The sequence below is a fragment of the Pseudophryne corroboree genome, chromosome 4, assembly GCF_028390025.1.
Source record: "Pseudophryne corroboree isolate aPseCor3 chromosome 4, aPseCor3.hap2, whole genome shotgun sequence".
Classification (NCBI taxonomy): domain Eukaryota; kingdom Metazoa; phylum Chordata; class Amphibia; order Anura; family Myobatrachidae; genus Pseudophryne; species Pseudophryne corroboree.
The window spans coordinates 593,068,809-593,090,951 of record NC_086447.1 but is presented as its reverse complement, the minus strand read 5'-3'; the positions used below and the strand labels follow the sequence as shown (position 1 = coordinate 593,090,951).

The following is a 22,143-nucleotide window of genomic DNA, read 5'->3' as shown; positions in this document are numbered from 1 at the left end:
AATGCAGAATATTTACCACAGAGAGTGAATTCTTGCTGTGTTCACCATGTGGTCAAGGCCACTAACTGGACTGCAAATAAAATACCCCCCCACCCCACCCCCCAATACTATTGTGTTCTGTTAGATATTGGAATATGGCTCTGCTAGATTGACTTCTATTTGATGCCTGCAGTACTATGCCTCACTACTGTGATGGTTTACTGTGCTCTTTTGCAGCTTGCGGCATAATGTGTTGCTATGTTTGCTCTTCAGTTCGGTAAAAGTGTTTGACAGCATGCCTATTACAGCTCATGGTCTCTATGGGGTATAATCAATTGAATTCGGATCCATTCCGACATTCATTTGTCGGAATGGATCCGACCTGGGCTATTCAATGGACATCTCATTTCGACTTTTAAAAAAGTCGAATTGAGATGCGGGAGGGAAGACGGGGGAGAGCCGCGGGCAGACGGGGGAGAGCAGCGCTACAGCAGCGGCTATATAGCCACTGCTGTAGCGCGGCTCCCCCCCCCCAGTCCCTCCTCTCACAGCCGCCGCTCCCCGTCCCCCCTGTCACAGCCGCCGCTTCCCGTCCCACCGCTCCCAGTCTCCCCCTCTCTCACAGCCGCCACTCACGGCGAGGTCTCGCTTGCTGGAGCCGGGTGGACGCTGCTGTGAGTAGCGGCTGTGACATCCTCCAGCGCTGCTCACCCCGTCCCCACCTCGGCTCTCCCTGTCCCTGCCCCGGCTCTCCCCATCTCCAGCGCTGCTCTCCCCATCTCACTCAACTTTTTTTTAAAGTCGTACTGAGATGGTCGAAAAGGGGGCCAAAACCTGTTGGTTTTGGCCCCGTTTTCGACACAAGCACGTGGATCGGCAGCTATTCCGCCGGTCCATGTGCTTTTCGACAAGTTGAATTAATCGACTTGTCGAAAAATTTGGTTATATTGAATAGGTCGAATCACGATTCGACCTTAAAAAAACGAAAACTGCCGTCTTTTCGACAGACGGCAGCTTTCGACTTCAATTGAATATACCCCTATGTCTGTTTGTATGAGTGAGCATATACACAGACACTACATATGGCGACGAGTGTCTTATGAAGCCAGGCTACATCTTCCAGCCCAGAACGTACGTGGAGTGGAAGCGATAATGAGGGACTTACAGTGCATGCTCCTGAGAAACTTTCTGCAAAGTTTTTTTTACAGAAATTAAGATTTTGCAAGAGCATCTGTCCCCTAAGCTACTCCTGATAGCAGAACGGTTTAGATTCCATAAATGGAGGGCGGGGAGTCAGTGGCTGCATATGTGGCAGAACTGAAAAGACTGCCGGTATGGAGATGGCCTGACTGATGCTTTGCAAGATATGGGATTTCAAGCAAGAATGTGCCAAAACATTTGCTGTCAGAGACCGATCTCACAGTTAAACGTGCAGTACATTTGGCACTGTCAATAGAAACGGCAACTAAAGCTGTTATGGGACTCCAGGGAGGTGGTAAGTAAAGGTCATAAAATGGTGGCAACAGCAGCACCCTTGCATACACATGGAGACCTGTCAGATATTTGCCACCACTGTGGTGCAGGTACACGTTTAACCAGGGACTGTAGGTTTAAACATGAACTGTGTAGGAAATGCAACAAAAAAGGGCATGTTAAACGTGTGTGCCAGTCGCAAGCATATCACCCTGAGGCCACTGGTGGTAACAGTAGAGTGCAGAATACATATAGGGGGTAATTCCAAGTTGATCGCAGCAGGGATTTTTTTTAGCAGTTGGGCAAAACCATGTGCACTGCAGGGGGGGGGGGGCAGATATAACATGTGCAGAGAGAGATAGATTTGGGTGTGGTGAGTTTAATCTGCAATCTAAATTGCAGTGTAAAAATAAAGCAGCTAGTATTTACCCTGCACAGAAACAAAATAACCCACCCAAATCTATCTCTCTCTGCAAATGTTATATCTGCCCCCCCTCCCCCCCCCCCCCCCCCGCAGTGCACATGGTTTTGCCCAATTGCTAAAAAATTTCCTGCTGCGATCAACTTGGAATTACCCCCATACTTTAGTAGGCCACTAGGTGGACTTAGACAGCGACAATGATCTGGGCAATTTGGAAGTGTTTATAGTAAAAGGGTGTGACAAGCAAGCAATTTGGTCAATGACCAACCTATAAAAAACTTTTCAATCATTATTTGCTGTATATGGCAAGAAATTCCCACTTATAACTGACCACGAACCGCTTTTGTCCATCTCTAACGTTTGGAAGGTTATTCCTGTTACTGAAGAATTTAATCAGACTGCACAACATGCTAATGCAAATGGATTGTCGTGATTTCCTTTACGGACCACCCTATTGACACACAATAAAGAGATTTCTTGGGATGTTTTCACCATGATGCAAGTAGAATGTCTTCCCATAACTGCCTATTTGATCAGACACAAGACGGCTCAAAACCCAATCCTGGCTCAGGTACTCGGCTACACAAAAATAATGGATTGCGCTGGCAGCTGGCTTCTTACTTTCATTGGAGGCATGAGTTGACAGTTGATTCTGGCTGCCTCCTCTTGGGGTTGCGGATCCTCGTGCCTGGCAAACTGCAAGCGAGAGTCTTGGTCCTCCATGTGGGCCACTTAGGCATGCTCAAAATGAAGGCATTGTCCAGGAGTTGTGCATTGTGTCCCGGGTTGGATCAGCACTTGGAGAATATGGCCAGAGTGTCTCTGATGCCAATCTGTCCAAAACATGCCCACACCAATGCCATTGCATTCATGGGAGTGGCCAGCCACACTGTCGTAGTGGATTCATGTAGACTTTGCAGGACCATGTTTCTGGTGGTGGTTGATGCCTGTTCCAATTGGCTTAAGATTTTTATATTCACTTCTACAGCTGCACATATGGCATTAGTGTTAAGTATTTTTCTCTGGCTGGGTCCACAGGATTATCCACAGGATAACATTGAGATATGGTTGAGCGACAGCGGAAATGGCACCAACACGGTCACGAGCTTTCTGGCCTCCCAGGATGCATCGGGGCTTCACCATATAGTCCCACCCACTGACTCAGTCAAATCAGTTTTTTGCTTGGTGTGACAGGAAGCCGCATGGTCACAGGGCTGCTGTGAATAAAGCAGCCTGAAGCTTTTATTATGTTATTTTTATAGACTTACTATATTTTTTGAGCGACTTTTTTTTTAACAGCGTCTTAAACGCATACTGGAAAGAGTCGCTCCAACAACTCCCCACCAGGTCGCAACAACGCTTACCTTCGCGGTACAGTGCTGTCTCGACGGGCGTCTGTGTCGGATGTCCTAGCAGGTCCAGCAGACCTAACCAGGCTGTGGCCGGAGCATGGGGGGAAGGCAAGTCTATGGATTTCCTCTTACTAGGGGAGTCCGGACACAGCTACACTGTATTGGTAGAGACTACAAACCGTGTGTTAATGCGCCGAACATCTCGAGTGCGACAGCGCTACGCTCTAGGTATCATAGGCGCCAGGACTAGGTAGAGGCCGCGATCCTTAGAGTTTAAGTCAACAGGGGGATTCAGACGCTTTCCTGGCCGCCCCTCCTCCGATTTCATGACCAGTTTCCGCACGTCTCCCGTCCATGAACTGAATGACCTCACTTCCGTCTCAGACGCTACCACGAGGGTACTCGGTCACAGCTTAGACGCTGCGGTTGTGTACACTAGAGATCCCGCCTAGACCGAGTCGCAGGCCTTAGTGTCTGCATACACGTGGAAGTCGCTGAGCGTCCGTGTCCGTCAGTGAGCGACTGTGTCCGTTATCAGTTATCAGGAGCGGTAGTGTACATCAGTAGCGTCTGAATCCACTCAGCGTCTTACGAGCGCATTTGCTGGGATATGGAAATGTGGTGAATCTCGCTGTATCCCGCTCTACAGAGGAAGGGTATACAGTACTAAAAATTCTCTCTACTTGTTAGTTTGAATTGTTCATTTTTAGTACATATTGCATATGAGATCTGTATATTACTGTGTTTTCTGCATGTTATGTTGAAAAAGAACCAGTTGAAACAGAAGTACAATTTTCCTACTTATGTATAAGTTGTTATGGAGGTTGTATTCTCATATGACAATGTCTAATGCTTTAACATGTGACTCACTGCTAGTATGTGTGCTGACTTTTCTATGTAACGTCAGTCCTGTTCTGACCCTCAATTCAGGTGCACTGTGGTCAGATTGATCTCACTTCTATATACTCATATATAGGTGATTTTCAGTCACAATTTGTGTAGTCATTAACAGATTATTACCATGTCTGTGAGCGGCAAAAGTGACGAGGAGAATTTATCAAGCACCCCTACATCCCTAGCATGCTTATCTTGTAAGACAGGGTTAATTGGTATGGACCAATTATTCACTTATGAGGGGTTGTGTGCGAACTGTTTTGCTTTTCAGCAAAGTAAAAAACAGGAGTTGGTTCACCCACCAACAGAGCCACCATGGAATATGTTCGCAAAGACTTTATCCTCAATAGCAGACAGGTTAACTCCGGTAGCACCACCTCAAGGGTTAGGTTACACTATTAACCCATACATGCAGCTCCCTTCCTACGGCTTGGTTCCAGTAGCTTCTACAAGCAACCAAGGGACAGGTAAGACTAAGACAGATGCGTCTATGTGGCAGACTACACAAGATGATACAACAGATGATGATACAGTATATTCAAATACTCGTATGATGGTCAGTCACAGAGTTTAGTTCAGAGGATGTAGCTGAACTTATTGACGCTGTGAAGGCTTTTCTCTCTTTGCAAGAGCCAGCCAAGACAGTGTTAAAATCCAAAGCACCTGTGTTTAAACAAACAAAACCAGTTAAACCTGAATTCCCAGCGTCAGATGAGCTGACGGAAATGATGGATGAGTCTTGGGCGACGCCCAGTAAGAAATATAAGATTCCGAAAAGATGGAATTCTTATTATCCATTTCCAGCTGCGGATTGTTCGAAAAGAGAAGTTCCTCCGAAAGTAGATGCACATGTTCTGCGACTTGTGCATAAATCTGCTTTACCACTGTCATCTACCTCACTAAATGATGTCACTGACAGAAGGGTAGATAGCTTCTTGAAAAATGTATTTTCTCTAGTAGGAGCAGTAGTAAGACCTGCTTATGGCTTCGGCCTGGGTAGCAAAGGCAATGGGCGAATGGATAGAGGAACTAGAGAATTACATCTCTTCTCCTAATAGGGAGCAAGAGTATCATTTAAGCCGTTTTAGACAATCTGCCCAATACTTAGAAGCAGCAGCAATTGATATGGATACAGTTGCTTCTAAAGCTTCAGCCTTGACAGTAGCCGCTCGCAGAGCAGTTTGGCTACGTACCTGGAAAGCAGATGCAGAATCCAAGAAAGAATTGGAAGCATTGCCTTTCATTGGTAATATGTTGTTTGGGAAACCATTATCTGATATCCTAGAATCAGAGGCTGAATCAAAGAAGGTCAGATTTCCAGCTACTTATAACCCTTAGTGTAAGGGTTCAAAGTTTCGCTCATTTCGTTGGCAAAGCGAAAACTAAAGAGGAGTCTAAGCAACCCCAGTTCAAAACCAGGGGTAGGAAGCAGTGGACTAGCAAAAAGCCAGCTTCCAAGCCTGAACAGAAACCATCAGCCTGAAGAGACGGGCCTCCGCCTGGAGGATTCCAGGGTTGGGGGCCGACTCCTTCATTTTGCAAACATATGGCAACAGTCAACAACAGATGCTTGGGTGCAGAAGGTGGTATCTCAGGGGTATGGGTTCCCATTCAGGAGGCAGCCTCCTCAAAGATTTTTTTGCACCAGCCCGTCTCGTATAGAGTCGAAGGCCAATGCCCTGCAAGAAGAAGTCCAAAAATTACTGCAGTCAGGTGTGATTGTCCCAGTACCGCCATCACAGAGGGGACAGGGGTTTTACTCCAGTCTATTTCTGATCCAGAAGCCAAATGGGTCGTTTCGACCAATTCTCAATCTGAAAATGTTGAAAAAATACATTTGGATCCCAAAGTTCCACATGGAGACGTTACACTCCATAATGTTGGCGATGGAACCGGGAGATTACATTGTATCTCTGGATGTACGGGATGCTTCCCTACATGTGCCTATAGCACTGTCTCATCAGTGTTACCTCAGATTGTCATCCTCCAGGAACATTTTCAGTTCCAAGCTTTGCCCTTCGGGCTAGCAACAGCACCCAGGGTGTTTACCAAGATCATGGTGGTTATGATAGCTTGTCTGCGCAAACAGGGGATAAGAATATTCCCATACCTCGACGACCTGTTAATCTTAGCACATTCGCAAGATTTACTTTTGAGCCATCTTCAACAGACAATAGTTTGTTTAGAGACACGGGTGGCTCATAAATTGGGAAAAGTCGTCTCTGAATCCGTCACAGCGGATGGTTCATTTGGGGGCCATATTGGATTCAGACCTACAGAAAGTTCTCTTACCAGAGAAAAAGATAGTCAAGGTGCAGGTCATGGCTCAGGAAGCGTTGCACATCCAGACAATGTCAGTCCATGCAGCAATGCGACTGTTGGGTCTGATGGTATCAACCTTCGACATGGTGGAATATGCGCAATTCCACTCCAGACCATTGCAGCACCTTATTCTGACCAAATGGAATGGGAATTATCAGACGATAAAAAAGTAGATGATAAAGTTTCCAGTAGGTGTAAAGAAGTCTCTAGCGTGGTGGTTACAGACAGACCATTTAAACAAGGGGAGACCCTTTTGGATAAAAGAATGGCAAGTCTTGACAACAGATGCAAGCCTGCAAGGCTGGGGTGCGGTACTCGGAAGCCTTTGGTTCCAGGGAAAATGGACCGCAAGGGAAAGTTGCCTGCCGATAAATCTGTTGGAAATAAGGGCCATTTACTTGGCTCTAGTTCAGGCAAAGGACAGTCTGCAAGGAAGACCGGTCGAGATTCGCTCAGACAATGCGACAGCAGTAGCGTACCTCAATCATCAAGGAGGAACTCAAAGCAAAAGATTGATGGAGGAAGTAACTCCCATTCTAAGATGGGCAGAGCTCCATCTCCCAGCATTGTCAGCAGTGTTTGTCCCAGGTGTACTGAACTGGGAAGCGGATTTTCTCAGTCGACACACCATTCAGGAAACCAAATGGGCATTACACCCAGAAGTGTTTCAGACACTAGTGAACAGATGGAGTCTACCAGAGATGGACCTCAGGGCATCTCGTCTAAACAACAAATTTCCGAAGTACGGATCGAGAACAAAGGATCCCGGAGCGGTCCTTGTAGACGCACTGTCAGTAGAATGGAAATTTCATCTGGCATATCTGTTCCCTTCAATATCTCTGTTACCCAGAGTAGTGAGAAAAATAAAGCAAGCAAAGGGAGTGATAATTCTAATAGCTCCAGCTTGGCCAAGAAGGCATTGGTACACAGATCTTCTGAGGATGTCCGTGGAAGCACCAATGCTGCTCCCTCAACGTCCAGATCTGCTAATGCAGGGTCCTTGTTGCCACAGTCATCTGGATCATCTGTCTTTGACGGCGTGGCTATTGAAACCTCTATCTTAGAAGCTAGAGGATTTTCGAAACAAGTAATCCAAACTATGCTTAGAGCAAGAAAGCCTTCTTCAGCTCGTGTGTATCATAGAATATGGCAAGCCTATATTTATTGGTGTACTGGAAAAAGTTTAAATCCAAGATCTTTTAAAGTATCCAGGATTTTGGATTTCCTTCAAGCAGGATTGGATAAAGGTTTGAAAGTTGCTTCCTTGAGAGTTCAAGTATCAGCATTAACTGTATGGTTTCAGCGAAAGATTGCTGATTTACAGGATGTACGTACTTTCTTTCAGGGAGTTGTACATATTCAACCTCCATTTGTTCCTCCTGCAGCTCCCTGGGATTTGAATTTAGTTCTTAAATTCCTCCAGGGTCCTCCGTTTGAATCACTTAAGAGAGCAGATCTTATATGGTTAATGGCTAAAGTTAACCAAGTGTTTTTTTTTTACTGGCAATGGCGTCAGCCAGCAGAGTGTCAGATTTAGGAGCATTATCGTGTAAGTCTCCTTTCCTAAGTTTTTTTTCCAGACAGAGCAGTTCTCAGAACGAGATATGGTTATCTTCCAAAGGTGGTTTCAAAGTTTCACCTGAATGAAGAGACTGTAGTCCCAGCTTTTCAAGTATCGGGACTATCTGCGGGAGAAGCGTCGCTGGACGTAGTCCGAGCTTTAAGAATCTACATAGATCGTACTAGTGCCATCAGGAAAACAGATTCTCTCTTCATCCTCTACGGATTTCATAGAAGAGGATGGCCTGCTAGTAAACAGACGCTGGCGAGATGGCTCCGAATGGTAATATCAGAAGCTTATTCTCATGCAGATCTCCCTACTCCGGCTAATGTCTCTGCTCATTCTACACGTAAGGTAGGTCCTTCATGGGCAGCACAGGGTGCTTCAGCAGAACAGATTTGTAAGGCAGCCACATGGTCTTCCATAAACACATTCATTAGACATTATGCCTTGGATACTTTTGCCTCTCATGACGCAGACTTCGGGCAAAAGGTCCTCCTGTGTAATCAGGAGCGTCCCCACCACTAAAATTGGCTTTGGGAATCCCAATGTTATCCTGTGGACCCAGCCAGAGAAATAGACGTTATGGTAAGAACTTACCGTTGATAACGTGATTTCTCTTATGTCCACAGGGATCCCACTCTGACGCACCTGATTTGAGGATCTTGACAATCACTAAACCTCTTCCCTCTTGTATGGAAAGGTGTGCATGTGTGTTCTTATCGCCTAAATAGGTTTTTACCTGATGCTCCTGCCTAAATCGCTGTGGAAAGAACTGATTTGACTGAGTCAGTGGGTTGGGACTATATGGTGAAGCCCCGATGCATCCTGGGAGGCCAGAAAGCTCGTGACCGTGTTGGTGCCATTTCCGCTGTCGCTCAACCATATCCCAATGTTATCCTGTGGATACCTGTGGACATAAGAGAAATCACGTTATCAACGGTAAGTTCTTACCATAATGTCTATTTGCCATAACAGGGGTACCAAAGTAGTTGGTCAGTGATAACAGGCTTCCGTTTACTGCTGAAAAGTTTCAGACCTTCATGAAGTTAAATGGAATTCATCACATTACCTCTGCCCCATATCATCCAGCTACAAATGGGCTGGCTAAATATTTCATCCAAACTTAAAGCAAGCATGCCGCACTATGTGCACAGATAAGGGTACATTACAGTACAAGCTTTCCGGTTTCTTATTTACATACAGGAATATGGTTCATGCCACAACCAATTAGCCCCCAGCTATGCTGTTCTTGGGTAGGAATCTCCAGTCTAGACTGGATTTGATCAAGTCAGATATTTGCAGATTGATCCATGACCGGCAACTCAATCCGTTCCAGGTTACAGGTGGCACCAAACTTGGGCTTTGTAGAACAGATTGTGTGGAAATGTAACTACTGTGGAAAGCAGAAGTGGGTAATTCCAAATGGTCCATTATATCATACATAGTGGAAATAGAGCCCAAGTACTGTGGCACAGTAGGAGCTTGATGGAGAAAAATCTGTTATAGAACTTTGGTGTCAATGCCTGCACCCGTAGACAGAGGATTGTTCAGATGACTTGTCCTTAGTCGCATAATTGTTTTAACCCAAAAATGTCAGCGCAAACTCCTACAAGGTGGAGTCAACACTCCAAGTCCATAGGGCATACATGAGGACCGCAGTTACCTTCCTTGGGTGAGATGCATCACAAAGACTGAACCTGTAAGAAGTGGGGGGAGAGGCATTTATCTACATGGGGAACGGATTGTTAGATATTGGAATCTGGCTCTGGGAGAGTAACATTGCTGTTTAATGGCTGCTGAAAGTGCCTCACCGTTTTCTTGTTTTACTGTTCTGTTACAGCAGGCTGCAAAACGTGTTGCTTTACTGTGTGTCTGTTCTTCAGTTCAGTAAAAATGTTTGCCGGCATGCCTATTACAGCTCCTGGTTTCCCTGTCTGTTTGTATAAGTAAGCGCATACACAGACACTACATTTTCATAGTTACCTATTGTGTTTGAATCATTAGAATTACTATTGTATACTTGGAAAAGCTACTTTACTTGTGCAGGTGCTACTGACAGGACTGGCGAACACACATACAAGACTGGGAAATAGAATTACTGACAAGGGACAGACAGGAAAAGCAGGACTGAAGAACTGACTCGCTGATGTGCTAGAACAGTGGCTCCCATATATATATATATATATATATATATATGTATATATATATATATACTGGTCACAGGTGACTTAATTAGTACCTCAGTCAATATGATTTAACCATCTGTGGTGAACCCTGATATACTTAAAACCTGGACCGTTAGTGCCCCTTGAGGACTGAGTTTGGGAATCACTTTGCTAGAAGACAGACTGAGAGGACAGAGAGACACAGTTGAACTCAGAGATGGACACAGTCCCGTCTGCGACTTTATGGTAATGCTGTATCCCATTTTGAAACAACTGAGAAACTCACTTGCAGCATCTTAAGCCAATGCATTTTCACCACGAGGCCTGCTTCAGACCTGGAAGCAATAGGTGCGTCAGTGGCTATTGACTGTTATTCAGTTGACTGTGCCTAAGTTGCAATACTGCTGTTGCTTTGCACACAGTCTGGGGAAGACTGCAGCCATTTCAGGGAGGAGATGGGGACCGTTGCACAAAACAAAGGTTTGGCGCAGATTTACTGGCTTCTGCAGCAGAGATGAGGTGGCCATTCTGAGTAACCTTAGGGTTGATCAGATGGCCAATGCCTGCCGGATGGTTGCTATGGTGATCCCATACTGCAGATTGTCAGAGAAGGTGTCTGTATACAGAAGATACCTCTTGCGGCTTTTGTATAATTTTGAACAGCCTATGCGTACAAAGATGCATTGGCTGGGTTATTACATCCATCTCTGTGTCAGCCTCACTGTGCGTATTTACTTGCACCATCAAAACTTGCACCAGCCCTATGGCAGGTGTAGTTTATCTGTCTGAGTGTGGCCTCCTCTGTGAGCATCTGTGCATCTTTAAATGCAGCCTTTTTCAGTGACACACCACATCCGCTTCATCACCTCGTTACCTCCCAGTAACTCCCTAATACTGTGCATCCGATACTGTGCTGCATCTCTGTGCGAGGACGATCGGGACATGTGCCGCGCACTTCAGATGCATGCACAGACTTTAAACATTGTTCATAGTCCAGAGAGTGCTGGGAGATAGAAACACAAAGTCAGCCATTTAGACAGTGTTGGAAGGGGTTGGGTATGAAATGCGGTCACATGACTGACCGCGGCATCCCAGCAGTGAGGTTAAGGACACCGGACGGGGGTAAGTATTTTACCCCTCTCCCCTTCCCTAACCCTAGGGTGGTGTTGGCTAGGGCTAACCCTCTTGGGGTGTCACTTAAAATATTCAAGGTGATATTTTCAGGCATATACTGTAAACCCAATCTGTCGTGTCTGTATAAATCCATTGATATATTATTAATGATAGTGACCTCCAATAAATTCCTATTTTGTGTAAAAGAAAATCATGTGTAGTCCTGTAATGCTTTGATATTAAAGGTGTGCTTTATATAAAGTGAACACTATTTTCTTATTCCCGGGATACAGTATCTATGCCAGTGTGTTATCCTCTCCAGTATACAGGGTGATTCAAAAGTCGCAGTACACCCTTTTGTTTCAGGAAATGGGAAAACTAAATATTACAGTAAGGTGTGGGTGAGGTGGGCTATCTTTTAGCGTATGTACCGAACATGGGCGCCATCTTGAAATAGGCCATCTTGAATCTGTCCGTTTTTTCAAATGGAAAGGGGTTGTCTTACATGTCAAACAACATCAGAATTTGCTGAGAAGTTTATTGCTGCAAACAGATTTGAAATAGCAGTTATGGGTCAAAAGTTAAAACACTTTTTTTGTTGCAGGTAACTGAAGATGGCTTTGACAAAAGAGGAGAGAACTGAGGTCATTTTAATGTTTGGAAAACAAAGTTTCCGTGTCATACAGTAGCTGAAGATTTTTGGATGGTTCCACCCAATGTGGATTCTGGTCACTCCAGTACCTGTGGTTGTAATGTTTGACTTCATCACTGACATAGAAGTTTGCCTCATCGCTGAACAAGATGCCTTGTGCAAAAGAGTTATCCTGTTGATGTTGCTCTAAGGCCCACGTGCGAAACTGCATATGTCTGTCTGGGTCATCTTCTGCTAGGTACTGGAGTAGCTGGATCTTGAATAGATGCCACCGATGGCATGAAATATTCATACAATCGATGACTGGCTGATTCCACATTCTGCTGACAAACGTTGTGTGCTGCGTTGTGGGCTCTTCACGAAGGATGTCAAAACCATTGTTGAGGTTGTCTCGTCAGTAGCACTTTTTGGATGACCATTCCGTGACTTGTCAGCCACAGTCCCAGTTTCTCGTAATTTGGAAATTAGGCACCTGACAGTGTTATGTGAAATTGGAGGTCTTACTTGGTGCTGGTTGTTAAAATCTGCAGCTATGACACGGAAACTTCGTTCTCCAGACAACAAAATGACCTCAATTCTCTCCTCTTTTGTCAAAGCCATCTTCAGTTACCTGCAACAAAAAAAGTGTTGTAACTTTTGAACCATAACTGCAATGTATCTGTCTGCAGCAATACACTTTTCAGCAAATTCTGATGTTGTTTGACATGTTACACGACCCCCTTTCCATTTGAAAAAACTGACTTAGATTCAAGATGGCCGATTTCAAGATGGCGCCCATGTTTGGTACATACCCTAAAAGATAGCCAACCTCACCCACACCTTACTGGAGTATTCAGTGTTCCCATTTCCTGCATAGTTTTTGAAACAAAAGGGTGTACTGCGACTTTTGAATCACCCTGTATAACTGTCACAATTCATTTTTTCCCTTGAAAATGAGCACATGATAAATGGAAACTATGGGGTATATTTACTAACATTCGTAATTCTCCCGATTTAATGGGAGAATAATCACGAATGACATCGAAAGTGTAAAACTGCAACTTTTTGAATTTGTTACGACTAATTTACTAAGCTGCCGTATTCTGCATTTTCGGGTTTTCCGATGTCGATGTCATTCGTTTTTTTAGGCAGTGTTTTACGTGAGTGACTTGTAAAACACTGCCGACTTTAATACAATGAATCTCGGCCGGATCTGAGAGATCCGTGCTGGGCTTCATTGTGCACTTTGTTAAAAAAAAAAAAGTTTAAATGTTAAAAAAAAAATTTGCGTGGGGTCCCCCCTCCTAAGGCAAACCAGCCTCGGGCTCTTTGAGCCGATCCTGGTTGCAGAAATATTGGAAAAAAATGGACAGGGGTTCCCCCATATTTAAGCAACCAGCATCGGGCTCTGCGCCTGGTCCTGGTTCCAAAAATACGGGGGACAAAAAGCGTAGGGGTCCCCCGTATTTTTAAAACCAGCACCGGGCTCCACTAGCTGGACAGATAATGCCACAGCCGGGGGTCACTTTTATACCGTGCCCTGCGGCCGTGGCATCAAATATCCAACTAGTCACCCCTGGCCGGGGTACCCTGGGGGAGTGGGGACCCCTTCAATCAAGGGGTCCCCCCCCCAGCCACCCAAGGGCCAGGGGTGAAGCCCGAGGCTGTCCCCCCCATCCAATGGGCTGCGGATGGGGGGCTGATAGCCTTTTTGTAAAAGTGATTGATATTGTTTTTAGTAGCAGTACTACAAGGCCCAGCAAGCCTCCCCCGCATGCTGGTACTTGGAGAACCACAAGTACCAGCATGCGGCGGAAAAACGGGCCCGCTGGTACCTGTAGTACTACTACTAAAAAAATACCCCAAAAAAGACAATACACACACACCTTGAAAGTAAAGTTTTATTACATCCATCCACACAAACATACATACATACTTACCTTATGTTCACACGAGGGTCGGTCCTCTTCTCCAGTAGAATCCATGGGGTACCTGTTGAATAAATTATACTCACCAGATCCAGGGTACAAGGCTCCTCGGATAATCCTTTTGTAATCCACGTACTTGATTAAAAAAATAAAACGGATACCCGAGCCACGCACTGAAAGGGGACCCATGTTTTCACATGGGTCCCCTTTCCCCGAATGCCAGAAACCCACTCTGACTGATGTCTAAGTGGGTTTCTTCAGCCAATCAGGGAGCGCAACGTTGTAGCACCCTCCTGATCGGCTGTGTGCTCCTGTACTGTCTGACAGGCGGCACACGGCAGTGTTACAATGTAGCGCCTATGCGCTCCATTGTAACCAATGGTGGGAACTTTGTGATCAGCGGTGAGGTCACTTTCGGTCAACCGCTGAGCAGAAAGTTCCCACCATTGGTTACAATGGAGCGCATAGGCGCTACATTGTAACACTGCCGTGTGCCGCCTGTCAGACAGTACAGGAGCACACAGCCGATCAGGAGGGTGCTACAACGTGGCGCTCCCTGATTGGCTGAAGAAACCCACTTAGACATCAGTCAGAGTGGGTTTCTGGCATTCGGGGAAAGGGGACCCATGTGAAAACATGGGTCCCCTTTCAGTGCGTGGCTCGGGTATCCGTTTTATTTTTTTAATCAAGTACGTGGATTACAAAAGGATTATCCGAGGAGCCTGGTACCCTGGATCTGGTGAGTATAATTTATTCAACAGGTACCCCATGGATTCTACTGGAGAAGAGGACCGACCCTCGTGTGAACATAAGGTAAGTATGTATGTATGTTTGTGTGGATGGATGTAATAAAACTTTACTTTCAAGGTGTGTGTGTATTGTCTTTTTTGGGTATTTTTTTAGTAGTAGTACTACAGGTACCAGCGGGCCCGTTTTTCCGCCGCATGCTGGTACTTGTGGTTCTCCAAGTACCAGCATGCGGGGGAGGCTTGCTGGGCCTTGTAGTACTGCTACTAAAAACAATATCAATCACTTTTACAAAAAGGCTATCAGCCCCCCATCCGCAGCCCATTGGATGGGGGGGACAGCCTCGGGCTTCACCCCTGGCCCTTGGGTGGCTGGGGGGGGGGACCCCTTGATTGAAGGGGTCCCCACTCCCCCAGGGTACCCCGGCCAGGGGTGACTAGTTGGATATTTGATGCCACGGCCGCAGGGCACGGTATAAAAGTGACCCCCGGCTGTGGCATTATCTGTCCAGCTAGTGGAGCCCGGTGCTGGTTTTAAAAATACGGGGGACCCCTACGCTTTTTATCCCCCGTATTTTTGGAACCAGGACCAGGCGCAGAGCCCGATGCTGGTTGCTTAAATATGGGGGAACCCCTGTCCATTTTTTTCCCATATTTCTGCAACCAGGATCGGCTCAAAGAGCCCGAGGCTGGTTATGCTTAGGAGGGGGGACCCCACGCAATTTTTTTACAAAAAATTAACACTTTCCCACCCCTTCCCACTGATATACATGCACGGATCTCATGGATCCCTGCATGCCTATACAATCACGGCTCAAAAAAGCAGGTCTGTTTTTTTTTAGCCCTTTTTTACGAGTTGTATTTTTTCACGGCAGTGTTTTTTTTTTTTTTTTTGCTTTGCACTTCTTAGTAAATGACCGAGATTCATATCTAAACAGCCGCGTTTTGACCGATGGTGTATTCATTCGTATTTTTATTCTTGGACTTGCAAAAAAATACGAATGGCCTCATCACTGCCGTGATTTCTGCTTAGTAAATTCCCGAGATGACACTTTGAAGAAAAAACGGCATCTCGGTCAAAATCGGGACCTTAGTAAATATACCCCTATAATGTAACCTAATAAACAGATAATCTTTAATGCCCAATGCACATATTATTAACAGTTGCACAGCCACATTTCCTGCAATAAGCGAGTTTGCTCCCATGCATACTTAAGTGATGTCCACTTTTTGGGCCTTATTGCCGTATAAGAATAGCTATATTTACTGCACGTATAATGAGTGATTCACATTTTAGTCACTTGTCATTTCACAAAGGTGCTTTTGTCTCATAGTATTTAACTATTACTTCAGAGTTACCATTAACAATTGTGTTAAAGAAACAAAACATTTCTGTATTTTAGAGACAAGGACTGTTGATAGCATGCCTATGTCATGACCTGGATCACCGGGGGTATAGTAACAGCTACTTACAAAAATTTGATCATCCCTTGGCAGCATTATATTCCACATCAACAATGGAACAACACCACTTCTCTCAGACTGTGTCTATTTTGCAGGTAAAAACAGTAAACAGACTGATTTTCTAAATAATACTGTGTTTGAGTGTTAAGCAGTAGAGTAAGAAGGGGCAAGCATGGCGGGGGTATCATGTCGTTATCGTTGATCTCTCCTCTGTGTGTGCACATGGTGATTGGATGAGCAGTGATTAAAAGTTAGGGCTTTAAACATTAACTAGCCAACCACGTTGCTTAAAAAACATGCAAAAAATTATTTAATGTGTGTTCTAAAATGCCTTCATCTAAAGATTACTATAGCCTGACAGTTCAAGATATCCTGAAATGTATCCCGAAAGCGTTAAGCTGGGTATACAGAAGACCATGGGTCTGCAACCTGCAGCTCTCCAGCTGCTTTGTAACTACACATCCCAGCATGCCATGCCACAGTTTTGCTTTTAAGGCATGCTAAAATTGAGGCATGGCATGCTGGGATGTGTAGTTCCACAGCAGCTGGAGAGCCGTAGGTTGCAGACCCATGCACTAGACAATATAGTGGATGATCACGATATTGTCTAGTCTGTATGCCGTATGTCGCTGACAATGCACGTTCCCACATGGTGTCGGCGACCTCACCTGTCGGGCATGCATGCAGGTCAATCCAGCCATATTGCCAGCGAGGGCTTAATGCAGCCCTGTCGTTTGTCCCTGCCGGTATTGGTCGATATCGCTGGGCACACACATCTAGTGTGCACCAGGAGGCACTCGATATCCCGGCTGTCGGGATCCTGGCGCTCTGCATACTGGCACCGGGATATCGACAATTGTTCTCCCTCTTGAGGTGTCCACAACACCCCTGGAGGGAGAATAAATAGCGTGGTGTGTGTAGGGGCTCTTTTGCGGTCGGGATCCCGACGCCGGTATGCTGACCCCCGGGATACCGAGCGCTGCTAAGACTTGGATGCGCTATTCTTCAACAACCTCTACTTATTGCGACCTTATTGCACATCTATATCACACACCTTATCGGATGACACCTGAACCATAAAAATTTGTGTCATTGCGGAGTAGTTGCTCAAATGAAAAAAATTGCTTAGCCGAATAAATATATAGAGTTTCCTTGCTTTTGTCACTGTGGAGCACCCAAAATGTACTGTATGCATTAGATTAAATTTTGTGTGATTTAAATCCTTTCTTGCTGAGGATACTGCATATAATATACAGATGTGCCACCCTGAATTTATCCTTCCTGCCCAACTTCTGAACATTTCTTTAGGTGGTGATGAGTAAAAGGGATCATGAGGTAGTATTCTTTGTTGGTTATGCAACACGGATTTCAAACGGCAGTGTTTCCCTTTTGCCAACTATACGTTTTTTCCCCTTCTCTCTCTCTCTATCCTTTTTTCTCTCTCTCTCCCTCTTATCTTATCCCTCTTATCTTGTCTGTTGGCGATGCATATCTTACAGTATGTTGCAATACGGGAAGTGGCTACAAAAGGAATGTGCTAATCCAAAATCTTTAAATGCCACCAACAGCCAGGCAACAGCCAAATTAATCTATTAATGTCAAGGTTTTGGTGAAGCATTGTCACACTAGAAATAACTTTTTTATTTTCTAGCTCTGTTCATGAAGAAGTTATCTTTTTTTTTAGGTTTGTCCTCTTATACCCCTTTTCCACTGCTGCACTAACCCAGGTCTCAGCCCATTGGAGAATGGTCAGTGAAAAATAACTCTGGTCTAGTGACCCAAGAATCCGACCCCGGTAGGTACCAGGACTGGACCTGGGTAACACGCAATTGTAAATGGTTGACCTAAGTCACCAGACCCGGGCCCCATCAAAAGCATAGGGAGAGCCGATCAGGGGCGGATCCAGAAGAAAATGAAAAGGGGGGCACCATAATAGGGAAATGGTATTAGTTATATTTACATGCACCTAAGGCACGCATGCTCCCAGATAAGGGGTGTGGTATCACAGGGGGCGTGGCCTCACAGAATAAGTCATCAGGTAATGATTGGCTGTAGGAGCGCATCCTGGTTTATTGCCAATGTTTCATCCTGATGAAAAGGCTGATTGGGCCTTGAAATGTTGGTCACCTGTTCCATTAGTTATGGGAGCCTGGGAGGCACCCTAGCACAATATAATTATTAAAGTTTTTAGTTTGTGGTGGCAGATGCAGCATACCTTGTTTTGGGCACTGCATTGAGACTCAGACTGCAGGACACGAACTGCCCATCTTTGATTACCAGAAGCAGCCAGCTGGATCTCCAACAAGCAGCATAAGACATCTGCAGGACAGCCCTGTCACAATCACACAGGCTGCCTTCTCAAAGCCAAGGCTGAGTTTGACTGCACCTAGCATGATGGTAAAGGAAGTGGAGGAGGAAGCGCTGGGATTATTGTGCGGTGCAGTGAGGGCTAATGAAGCCTTCTTCGCCGTCATAAGTAACAGCCTTATCACAGTGCTGGCATTTGAACCCCGCGCCTGGGCTGGACTCTGGCCGGCTGGCAGTGGGGGAGGTAGGTTGCGGTGTGAGCTCCCCATTGGTTACCACACGGACTTGCTGTTAGAGGAGTGGCGGGTCCTAGTGCCTGCCGGCTCTTTTATCAAATCTGACTGACTGAAATATCAGTAGTGCTGCTGCTGTTCTCCTTTTGAAAAAAAGAAGTTGTCAGAAACGACAGGGGGGGCACGGGACCGAGTGCCCCCCTCCTGGATTTGCCTATGGAACCGATCACCAACGCTTGGAGATTCTCATCTCCAAGTACCGGCAGAACAGAAACCTTGCACATGGTGCAGTTTGAAACGGGGTCTGACCCAGGTTGAAACTGTGTTCAAAAACTCATGTTGGACCCAGTCATTTAGTGGAAAAGGGGTATCATTTTAAGTCCAATATTGATTCTCTTCACAGACACCTCTGATCATGTTTATGCCAATATTTAAAAGGGTAATGCTTTTACTAACAAGACAGGGCTAGGGAAAGCATTGACTTTTAAAGTATTGGCCATAAACATGATTAGAGTTGCAGCGTTTTTATGACCTGACACTTTGTAAATAAACCAGTGTGTCTTCTCAAATTGCTCTTTAATGCTGATGCAACATGTCCCCTTCCAGGAAATTAGCTTAGTGATATTGTATAGTCTACAGTTGGTGGGAATCTTTCTCTCTCTCCTTCTCTCTCTCTCTCTCTCTCTCTCTCATATATGTTTGTCTTTTGGGCACTTAATATTTTGTGTTGCTATTATTGAAAGTAGATGTAATATAAATATCTACTATACCTATGCTTGTCCAAAATATAGGACATTGTGCTTTTTATCTATGTTTCATTATTTCACATAGCTGGAAGGGCACAATATCTTTTCAAACTTGAGTTCCAATGAGTATGAGCAAGTGTTGGAGATCATACGCAAAGCCATCATTGCCACAGACCTTGCACTGTACTTTGGAAACCGAAAACACTTGGAGGAACTTCACCAAACTGGGGCACTAAATTTTAACAACCAAGTACACAGGTAAAACACCAATTTCTGAGCATTAACAGACCTGACTGCATCTGCCAAAGAATCACTGTAAACAGTGAGAGCTGAGATTCTAAACTACTACAAGAGTACTGCACAGTAACTTTAATCTACAATAGTCATTCAGGGACAGATGCATCATCACTTGGAAAGTGATAAAATGGAGAGTGAAAAAGTACCAGCCAATCAGCTCCTAACTGCCATTTTTCAAACACAGCCTGTGACACAGCAGTTAGGACCTGATTGGCTGGTACTTAATCATTCTCCATTTTATCACTTTCCATGTGATGATGCATCTAGCCAGCCCTAAATATGTTACTGTTTATGACCAAGATAATTCCACATTTGTGCACACACTGATCATTATTGACTGCACATTTGCTACAAGCAACGGAGCAATTGCCTGTTCCTGGAGCTTAACACTGCACCACTGGTGGTGGTGATCTGGATTCCTGCCTCCATACTTGTCCATGAGGTCTGGAACCATGAAGATTTAGAAGTCTAGTCACAATTATGCTGTTTGAAGCTCAAATCTGCTTCATTAAGTAGGGAGAATGCCCCAAGTGAAAGGCATTCTCCAGCGCTAATATGAGTACAGAAGGACACCATTGTTTTTCACTATTTTAATCCACTAGATTTAAAACTGGATTTAATGAGAGGCCAGATATGACACTATATTAAACATGCAATGTACAGAGATCATTCTAGTGACATATATACAATGCAAAGGACACTCTTATAATGATGCAGGAGACGGGGATCATCCCAGTGAACAACTTACTTTTTGTCTCCTCATTTAAGAACTACATTTTTTTTTTCCAGAGATCGATTAATTGGGTTGTTGATGACAGCGTGCGATCTTTGTTCTGTAACAAAACACTGGCCAGTGACCAGAATGATTGCTGATGATATATACGCAGAATTCTGGGCAGAGGTATGCTTTGAACATGTATTTTTATTTGGCATTGCAAAATTTATGCAGCTATAGCAAGCTATAAAAGAAAAATTGTATTGTACGAAGATGCTTTCAAACCATGACTCTTTTATATAGCCTTGCAAAGAGAAAATCTATAATTTGTTTTCTTAAGTGCAATAATCTGTTTGACCATTGCTTGTACTGAATGTTGTAAAAATATACTGTTGCACATTCATTGTTTTTATTTATTAACCAAGGCAATATATTCATTTAAAGGGAGATGAAATGAAAAGGATTGGTATTTCACCAATACCGATGATGGATAGAGATAAAAAGGATGAAATTCCTCAGGGGCAGGTAGGTGACTGTACATTATTATGTTTTGTCAAGAGTGTGTCATTTCCTTGATGACCTTATGGCTTCTTCCGATCTTTTATGGTTTGTTACTTAATATCTGGTTGCAAAAGGAATGTGTTAAGAATTAAGATCCAAAGCTTTTAAGGGGATCGTTATGTGATCCTGGCGGACGGGATGCTGGCAGGCAAAATACCGAAGCCGGCAGGGCCGGCTCCAGGCCTACTAGCACCCTGAGCGAGAACATTTTGAAAGTATCCCCCTCTATACACACAATTAGCAGCCTTCCACATAACGCAACCAGTAGTGTTCCTTACACATAATGTCTCCAGTATAGTGCCAGATACACATTATGACCCCAGTAGTGCAGTGTCAGATACACATGATATGCACCCCAGCAGTGCCAGATACACAGTATGACCCCAGTAGTGCAGTGCCAGGTACACATGATATACCCCCCAGCAGTGCCAGGTACACATGATATACCCCCCAGCAGTGCCAGGTACACATGATATGCCCCCCAGCAGTGCCAGGTACACATGATATGCCCCCCAGCAGTGCCAGGTACACATGATATGCCCCCCAGCAGTGCCAGATACACATGATATGCCCCCCAGCAGTGCTAGATACACATGATATGCCCCCCAGCAGTGCCAGATACACACACAATAGGCCACCCAGCAGTGCCAGATAGGGGTATGGGTACATAGATTGCAATGTGTGGTGTGTGTGTATATATATATATATATATATATATATATATATATAAATATAAATATAAATATATATATATATATATATAATATTATATACAGACACATCTATATGCACACACACAAACCTGATTTGTATTATATTTCAGGTTTAGGTAGCCTGTGCCTCTCCTGCTGTTGTAAAACCACAAGGCACAGAATGGTCAGAGGTCAGAGAGCCACAGGTTGCCCCCGGTCAGCCTCATGTTACAGAAGGGTCAGTGTGTGTGTGTTAATCCCTCAGCTCTGCTTATCATACACCCACACCAAGTCCTGCTTCTGGCACACTGACTCCATGAGGATCTGCTCCATCATCCCGCCTACACCTGCTGCATACTGGCAGCCGCAGGGTGAGTTCAAGTCATCGGTGGAGGGAGTCCTGATCCTGGGAGCTGCAGAAACGGCTGGTGTCTCCCTGTGCGGAAGGTGTCACAGCACAGTGGAGCTTGGCATGGGGCACACAGGGCTTCAAGGGATTCACACGCCGTTCACCGCTCCTCCTGGTCTGACCTACTCTAC

At 45.0% G+C, this 22,143-nt stretch overlaps 1 protein-coding gene across 2 annotated transcripts in view; it reads left to right on the top strand.

The window, feature by feature from the left end:
- Positions 1–22,143, top strand: part of PDE10A (phosphodiesterase 10A) — a 490,921-nt gene that overhangs the window by 426,788 nt on the left and 41,990 nt on the right. For both annotated transcript variants that reach the window (XM_063917548.1, XM_063917547.1), the window contains exons 17-20: positions 15,992–16,147; positions 19,424–19,596; positions 20,425–20,536; positions 20,795–20,875. In XM_063917548.1, the coding sequence (XP_063773618.1) occupies positions 15,992–16,147; positions 19,424–19,596; positions 20,425–20,536; positions 20,795–20,875 (522 nt within the window). The remainder of the gene's footprint in view (positions 1–15,991; positions 16,148–19,423; positions 19,597–20,424; positions 20,537–20,794; positions 20,876–22,143) is intronic.